Source organism: Papilio machaon, chromosome 3 (assembly GCF_912999745.1).
Source record: "Papilio machaon chromosome 3, ilPapMach1.1, whole genome shotgun sequence".
In the NCBI taxonomy this organism is placed as follows: Eukaryota; Metazoa; Arthropoda; class Insecta; order Lepidoptera; family Papilionidae; genus Papilio; species Papilio machaon.
Window position 1 is genome coordinate 1,650,445 of NC_059988.1, and position 9,392 is coordinate 1,659,836.

General features: G+C 39.1%; 1 protein-coding gene across 1 annotated transcript; it reads left to right on the plus strand.

Moving 5' to 3' along the window:
* The first annotated feature begins 39 nt into the window (after positions 1-39).
* Positions 40-6,272, plus strand: LOC106707871 (zinc finger protein 729). Its single transcript, XM_014499317.2, has 6 exons — positions 40-131; positions 253-416; positions 857-989; positions 1,247-2,366; positions 2,580-3,405; positions 3,514-6,272. The coding sequence occupies exons 2-6, from the start codon at positions 297-299 to the stop codon at positions 6,154-6,156; spliced, it is 4,842 nt and encodes a 1,613-aa protein (XP_014354803.2). The 5' UTR covers positions 40-131; positions 253-296; the 3' UTR covers positions 6,157-6,272.
* Positions 6,273-9,392: the final 3,120 nt, after the last annotated feature.

The following is a 9,392-nucleotide window of genomic DNA, read 5'->3' on the forward strand; positions in this document are numbered from 1 at the left end:
ACGCTCATCCCTATTGGTAGTATGTGAACGTAGCAATGGTACGTTATACCAGAAATTGTACCAATATAGTAAACCAAACCAGACCAATAACAACCAATTGCAACCAATAATGGAGTATGCCGGCAAGCCAGGTACTTTTATCTTGTTTAAATTTACTACGTGAAAAGTAAATATGGATTTGCGTGGTTTAGTTAGCAATAATGTTGATAAATATTCATACTTATGGACGTATAACAACACATTATTTCGCAGATGCGATTTTGTAGTGTCATGAAGATTGGTGTAAAGAAATCAATATGGCCCTCAAGCTTGGAAAATGTAGGCTCTGCCTCAAACTCGGCGACTTTTATTCCATCTTCACGATGGATAACAACTTGCAGCTCGCGGAGATGGTTATGGAATGTGCTCGAGTAAAGGTAAAATCCTTTAATTGTCTTATTTGAGTAGCGGCTATGTTTTTCAGTTGCCACTTTACGTTTAAAAATACTTTACCACTCAATACAACTATGTTAATCTATGTTGTAATTGGTTTTTGCCCATGTTATACAGTTCAGTTTGGATAAATGAACGAAAAATGGATCACAAGTATGACGAAATGTTATCTTGATATTACTGCTAAATCTAAAACTATTTGATTCCTTATTGTTTTACGCCCTGTTCAATTAAAAATAACAAATTTCCAATCTTTTACTAAATCAACCAATCAATTATATCAACCAATATCTTCTTTGGTCCAAAATTCTGAGTAGCAGCTTTCTTACAGCTTCTTAAGCTGTCCTTTTACTGCCAAAAAGATGAAAATGGACACCCTTCTTTCTAAGAAAGTAACCTTATCTTGTACCTTTGTTATTTAAAGATATATGAAGGAGATGGACTGCCAGACAAGATATGCTCAGAGTGTATTCAGAAGCTTAGCAGTGCACACATATTCAAGCAGCAGTGTGAAAGATCGGATCAGGAGTTGCGACGAAATTATGTGCCTCCACCTGGTAAATATTTTGTTTTTTATCATTACTAATGTGTATTTCATTGACTGATACACTCTATAACACAATATTTTTGGTTTTTCTGTGACATATATGAAAGTCAACTCTGATATCTACACATTTTAAATATTCCATATGGAGTTTGTTTTCTTGTTATTTTAAGGAATATTAATAAGAGACCCTCAAATGCCATCAATGCAATAAATTTTTGTACTTTATATACTCATGTCATTCTTTATATAGTTTTATTTACATATCAGGTTACAGTGCTGTACCTTCACCTACAAACAGGCAGAGCAGCGACTCAGCATTCTCTAACAACACAGATGTGTCTGTTAAGACTCAGGCCACAACATCGCCGACGGAAACAAAAGTCTCTCCTGCAAGTCGGAGCAGAAAACGTAGTGCGGAAAGTATTGACAATACATCATCCAGCGGACAATCCTATGAATACCGACCCACCTCTACTAAACGAGTGGCGGAACTTCGTGCTGCAGAAAAAAGGCCAAGAAGAACCCTTAACTCTTCTAATGCAGACTCTGATTATGAAGACAATAGTGGTTCCCAATGCTCTGTTGAAACTGATTCTGATGAACCATCAAAGAGCGAATTCAAATGTAAAGTTTGTGGCAAAGAATTCGCCTCACAAAAAGGTGTGTCCGCACATTCCAAAGTTCATTTAAGGAAAAGTTACAAGAACGTTATAGTCAACATACCACAACCTGTTGAGAATAGTGAAGTGGAGAATGCCAATGATATTGAGGATAAGATGGAATGTGAGAAATGTGACAAGAAATTTAAATTGAAAATAATGTTGAAACGTCACCAAGAAACATGCGGAAAGATATTACCAAAGTCACCAATTAAAGAGTTGCAAGTTTCACTGGAGCCAATTGACTCTGTTTCCTCGCAAAACAAAATTGAATGTGAAATGTGCTCAAACAAATTTAAAACTATAGATAATTTGGAGAAACATATGAGAGTAGTACATGCGGCTGTTCTAAAACGCGATAAATATGAGCAAATAGTCGAAAACGGTGCAAACGTCGCCCCTTGTTATTTTTGCGCGCAGCCATTCGAGGATTATAATGTTTACATTGAACACTTTGATAATTGTTCAAAGAAGCGCGATGTTATTATTTTCACATGTCCACTCTGCCGCAAAGTTTTGTCTAAAAAGAGCACTTATTTCCTTCATATAAAAAATATGCATTTGTCTGTTTGTGGGGAACAAAACAAGAGTGTCGACAAATCTATGGAAGGTTCATTTGAATGTCGCATATGTAGTAAGAAGATGGTGTCTCAAGACCAGCTCATAAGTCATCTGGCAGGGCATATGTCCAACATGGGTGATGATGAAATGGCTGAAGTCAATACATGGTATGTTAGAATTAAAAATATGTTATTTCTACTGCTGAAAGTGTCAATGATTCCTTTATGTTTGCTACAAAAATTCTCTCTTGTTTGAAGAATTACATACATAATTTACCATCTAAACTGTTATTTTAAAAGTTTGGTTCAAAAAAATCACATAATTTCACAAGCTAAAAATTAATGTTTTTATAATCTATTAATTGTAATTTTCAATTACAGTGAAAGTCCTACAGACAATGAAGCAGATTTAGCAAACTACTCAAATCCTCATGTATCTTCTGGACCACTGAAGTGTAGCATGTGTGAGAAACGATTCACCTATAAGAAAGCTCTCGTCACTCATGAACAGAAGCACTTGGATGGAGAGTTAGAGATAAAACAAGAGCCAGAGGAGAAGGACAGCAGTTTGCTGAGCGAGTCCTACCGTGAGTCCGAGTCGGAATCTAGTCAAGAAGACGATGACGACAATACATGCGATATTTGTGAGAAGGAATTTTCTTACAAGCGTCTGTTAATTCAGCACAAGAAGACCAAACACAACATGAGCTCCGGCACGAAGAGAGCCAAAATCAGCCTCAAAGACTGCAGTGTGAAGTGTCTCATCTGTGACATAGAAATGAAAGTGAGCGCAATAAACGAGCACAACCAAAAACACACAACTATTAACATAAAGCCTCGTAATCTGTACACGTGTGCGGAATGCAATGAGAAGTTTAAGAGCTGCAGCTCACTGGCCACGCACATCAAGTTGGTGCACCGGCTGAAGCAGCCGCAAACGCCCAAGCTGCAGCGCGCGGAGTTGGCGGATTTTTGTGAGGTCGTCGTGACCAAGACGGAACCTCTGGCTTCGGGCCAGGATCGCGACGACCTTGTGACGGTTCCGTCTGATCCCGAGTCTGCACCACTAGTCAATCTGTCCGGCTTCACCTGCCCCACCTGTGGCAAGCAGATGCCCACCTTGATATCACTGAAGAGGCACATCAACTGGCATTCTAATGTCGGCAACAACATTGAAAAGAAGCTGGAATGTTTTGTCTGTAAAGAGGTGAGCATATAGAATCTGTTGTTAATCAAGTGTTTTTTAATCAAGTGCATGTTAATCAAGTGTTCTCTGACCTTCAAATATCTATATTTGTTTCAATATGTCCTCCAGGTATTCCGGTTCCAGTGTCACTACCGGCTGCACATGCGAAAACACTACAACGACACAAACCTGGACCCCGCGCTTCTCACCTGCACCATCTGCAACCGCAAGAGCAAGCACCTCCGCGCCGCGAAGGCACATATGAATTTCCACAAACAGACGCGTTTCAAGAATAAGGACTACCAGTGCTCCATATGCAAGAGAGTCTTTCAGTTCCGAAAGGTGTACCTTTCTCACATGGCGATACACTACAAGCGCGGCGAGAGCGCCAACAACACGGTGGTCGGCATCGAGTCGGCCGTCGCCCGCGAGCCCGCCGCGGCACACACCTGCCAATACTGCGGGAAAGTGTGCGACTCCGAAGTCTCGCTCAAGCATCATGTCATATGGCACAAGTCGAAGACCTCGCTCTTCGGCGCCCGTCATGAATGCAACATCTGCGGCATTATGTTCACCAACAAGAGAACATTGGAGCTGCATGTCCGATCTCATTACGAGGACGACAATGGCCCTTACAAATGTACAATATGCGGGAAAGGATTCATCGACGAAGTCTATCACAGAAAACACGTGAAGGGGCACAACTTTGATCACCAATCGCACCAGGCCAGGATAGCGAAGCTCAGAAAGGACAAGGTAAAGTGCCCGATTTGTAGCCGATTCTATCCCGATCTCGTTAAACTCATCCGTCATCTGCGGCGGACGCATCCCGAGAGCAAAATGATAAAGAACGATCCGGATGCGCCGCAGCAGAGTTACTTCTCGTGTAAACTATGCGCCAAAGTATTCCTCGACGAGCGCAGGCTGCAGCACCATGAGGAGGCCCACTTGAGGAAGCCGGAATTCTTTAAATGCAAATTCTGCGGCAAGAAGACCATGTCTTTGAAGGGTCATCGCCTGCACATTAAATCTCACTTGACACAAAAATATATCGATGAGCCTCTCAAGTGCATGCATTGCGAGGAAACCTTCACGCGGGGATACGATCTGCATTATCACCTGCGCGACGTCCACGACATCACCGAGACGTGGATAGCGGAGCGCACCGAGATAACGCTGAATGGACCTCTCAAAGAGTTCCAGTGCTCCATCTGCCTTAAGATACTCGCGAGCAAAGGCAACTTCGAGCGACACATTGATTACCACAATTCACTGAGGTGCAACTACTGCTTCGACTACTTCAGCTCGCTCAGATTCTTGGAGGGCCACCTCACCTTCAGCTGCGACAAGAAGAAACTCGTCGGCGACACGGAGGTGTATCCCCGGAAAGTGAAGTGCCATATCTGTTACAAAGCATTTCATCTTCAAGTTAAATTAGACTGTCATCTGAGAACTCAGCACAATATTAAAGTTTGTAAAGAGGTGTCTGAAGGTAAAAAGGACTTTGTCTGCGATTATTGCTTTAAAGTGTTCGAGAATGAGTTCGCTCTGAGTACTCACAAAGTCTATCATCGCACCGTCGGTTTCTACGGCTGCCTGTACTGCAACCGAAAGTTCAACACACTGACGGTGTTCAAAAAGCATAAAAACCATCATTTTTCACAGCTGAACGTCGACAACCCGACCAAGTGCGAGCACTGCGATGAGACTTTTGTCGCATTTAGAGAGTTTATATATCACATGAGAGATGTCCACGGGGACGATAAGGAATGGACGGTATTGCCCAAAGAGTCGATAGAGGAAAAGTGCCATATTTGCAACAAAATATTCTTCAACCTCCACAAACATTTGGCATACCATGAAGAGAATAGATGTAAAAAATGCTCAGAGTATTTTTACTCTCAGATTGAGTACGACAATCACCTGTGCGCAATAGAGAGTGAAGAAGAGGTCGATGAGAAGAACGAAAGTGATCTAAGACCGAAATACGAGGAGTGTGCGTTTTGCTTCAAGCCCACGACGAAGAAGAACTCGCAGCGGCTGCACGACCATATCCATAAGGTGTCCGGCTCCATCTCGTGCCGCTTCTGCCCTCTCAAGTTTAAAACTATTGACGCGTTCAACATCCACGCGTTCTCCCACCGCAGCAGAAAGTACGACAAGAAGCCGATAAAGTGTCGGCAGTGCGGGGAGAAATTCGTGCGCTACGGACCCTTCATAAGGCACATGAGGGCGGTGCACAAGTCGAAGCAGAAACTGCACTACCGCGCGATGGTGCGCCCGGAGCCGTGCGTCGTCTGCGGGGATCTCTTCCCCAACTTGCACAACCACTACCGCGCGCATCTTCAGAACCAGTGCCAGCAGTGTCGCAAATACTTTACTTCTTGCAAAGTGTTCTCACAACACGAATGCGACAAAGAGGATTCTAATCCATCGAAAGTGTTCACCTGCGACGAGAACCTCTTGGCTCTTATCAATTCGTACACGCCCAAGGACGAGAAAGACGACGAAAAATTCTACGGGCACAGCGATGATGAGGACGAGATGGCCGTAGAGCCGAATGTACCTCACAATGATTACATGACACAAGATGAGGAGAGTCAAAATTCCACAGATATGAGTATTCATCAAATGGTCCATGCGCCCATTATATCAGATGTTCTATCGCTTTACAAGCAAAAGGAAGAAGAGACTCTTAATGTGGTCGACTTGGTCGATGATAACAGCCTAGACGGTGAAGATATTGTTAACATCATTACTATAGATGACTGAATTAATCTAACTAACATTTGATGTGGAAATTATTGAGTAAGCTAAGCTATTTGAGTATCTGTTTTCATTGACCAAAGCATATGGCAAATAAAACTGAAGAATTCTCCACTTTAAGTTATAAGTGACATTAAAAAAAGTTATTCGAAACTCTGCTGAAGTGTGCAGTGAATTATGTTATTATTGATCTAAATGTATATGTTTATTGCGTAGGTTATGCGTGTTAAATATGTTTAAGGTATAAATAAAGATCTTATAAATTATTATATAATTTAGTTATAGTATGTTTAAGTAGATTTTCATGTTTCAGAATCATGTTATCATATTTTTCATTTCGTTCAAATATTTTTGCTAAAAGTCAAGGCAACTTTACTAAAATACACACTTATTTTCCAAAAAAATACTCGTATGGTGACGCTCTGTCAATTCGTCAATTTAAAAGAGATAATATTAAAAGAGCACTGATCGCATTGTTGAAATTTGAATGTTTTTTTTTTAATAAAAGTTGGACTTTAAATTGTGTATATATAATTTTAAGAAGAAACATAGTTTTTTTAATTGTACTTTAGTTACGTTAGTTTTTTTTTCTTAATGTATAATTTACCAGCTATTGGGCTGCCATATTGTAATTTAAATAAAATTGTTAGCTTTTTATAAGGCAACATAACCTCATTATAAGATATATAGTGGTATAAAACTGTAACGATATATTTGAAAGAAAAAAACTGCAATATTGATAAAACTGTTTAAAGTAAAACAAAAAATTTTTTTTATTATGATAGTGAAATATATTTAATTGCAACCGAAATGATATTGACATTTTTTAGTACCTAAATAAAACTGTAAACAGTAGGTATAGATTTTTAACCCATCGAATAATAGAAGATCTTTCGAGTTTAACATATTAAAATTACACTTTCTGCTCTCAGAGTCACGGTCACTTATGTAGCAGACTTCATACTAAACCTCCACTATGGGTCTCCTTTAAACTCATTAATCGTTAGTTTCTGAGTTCAAAATCCCTGTTTAAAACATTACCTTACCTTAGAGTGGTTTAGTTCTTAGAAACCAACTATGAGTATGGCAGTTAAATTGATAGAGCCAGTTACTTGAGATGAACAAAGAGCAACAAATGGACATTTGAAATGGGACTTTAATTAAATTGTATTTTTCACTTTAAGGTATACAAATTTTACTTGTAAGTTAGTATATTAAAATAAGAGAACTCTATATATTTTATTGACTGAGGCGATGTCATCCTCAAATCTTTTTTTTTTATAATTAGGTATTATGTAGAAATATTTGTTTTACTTGTAGACTTCTTATAGAAATATATAAATTTGATTGTTTAAATTTGTCTTTAAATGTGGTATTTGCTTTATTTTGTTGATCATTCCAAAATTTTCTTTTCACTACTCCATCTGGAGTAAGTTGCCAAAGTAATAGTAAATTTATCGTGAATTTAAATGATTTGTTAAAAGTCCTATTAAAATATGATTACTTCTGTGATCTCAACAATAAGTTGAATTTAAAATATGTATTTTTTAAATTCTTTGTTGACTTGAAAGTACTTAAGTACTTGTTATCTGCTAAATTTGATAATACCTTCGCTGTATTAACTATGTCGTAATTGATTGTTTTGGTATTCATGTTTGTAATTCAATTTTGCGATTATATTTTAGATTTAGTTCAAATCAGTACTGAAAAATGTAAAATAATTGTTTAGTTCTTAAATAAATACAAATTATAAAGAGTTTTTTTTTATATCCAACAACACAAAAAAAAATACTTTTCCAAGTAGGTACTATTGGGATATCTGGCGGTATTCCCCTTAAAAGAGTCCGAGATCGTGGTAAAAATCCGTTTCTTACGAACATTTGTTACTATTATCCCGTTTGCACAACTCATTGCTACCTTACTGATTATTTGTAAGAAGGGGACGGAAGAAGAAGGAAGAAAAAAGGAATAAGAAAGAATAAGGCAATTTCCTTAAGCGGTATACCGTGAACTGGCCGGACTGTACTTGGGTAATATTTTTTAGAACGGAACTAGGCAACGTTGCTAGTACTGTATAAAAGAGACGCTTATTAAATCACCTGTACGTAACTAGTTAGATGATAAAGAGGAAGAGATAATTCTGTGAGCCTAGCTGGAATATTTGTGAAAATCGCCATTGTAAGTCATCGACAAAATTTGTGCAGTCCCCTATCGGGGGTAAAGTACATCTACGGGTGCCAGATCGCCAAACCCAATAGCCGGACAGACTAACCAGTTTGGCCGGACACGACCGTCTGTCGACTCTCGACACCTGCGCTCGGCCACTCTCTTTTTATTTTGGCCGGACACACATTCAGAAAGCCTACCTATGTCCGGCTTTATCCGGACGCCTGGCAACGCTAAGTATATCCAAAATTTCATACTAATGTTAACATAAATAACTATGACGATACGAAGATCGTTGATTTTCACACATATTTGTGCCCACTATGATTCAAATTTTCATACAAGAAAGAATAAACTTATATAAAATAAACTACAAAATGTAATTAATGATCGTTTATTTATTCAACATAGTGTAGAGGTGGTTACACTCGGTTAGTCTCGTAAGCCAGCACAACCTCGCACACAAGAATAAATATAAAACATAAACTTTACTCGAACATTATAAAAATAGCTATGCGTCATTTTACAATGTACAAAGAGCTACGCTACGTTACATATAGACCGACTCACGCAGAGCGGCAGAGGGCACCACATCACAGACGCAGCTTTGTTTATTACTAACACCAATAATAGCGGCGCTTCTGTTTGTGTATATTCACATTTTGGAGGTATTTAAAAAAGTTCTATAACATCATCCAACTCACAAAGTCATTGATAGAAAAAAATATTCAGAAAGATATTTCATGTGACTGTAAAGGCAATAACAAAATCTCTTTATAAAACATATCGCCTTCCCAGACATTATCTTAAAAAAACAGATAAGGGAACGTACCCATACTACGTGACCCGTTTAGGGGGGGGGGGGGGCGAAGTCTTTAAAATACTACGGTCAGTCACGGGAGGGGGGGGGGGGTGGTTCAGCTTTTTGTCACGTAGTCGATTTTAATGAGAGAAATCTCGTATTTTTTCGACCTATACTCGAATATAGCGCGGTGTTTAGCGCTTTGTAAACTCACAGTTGGTGCATGGTGGTGCAGTGGACAATCTGTCTCGCGTGCGACCTCTGCGGATTCTAT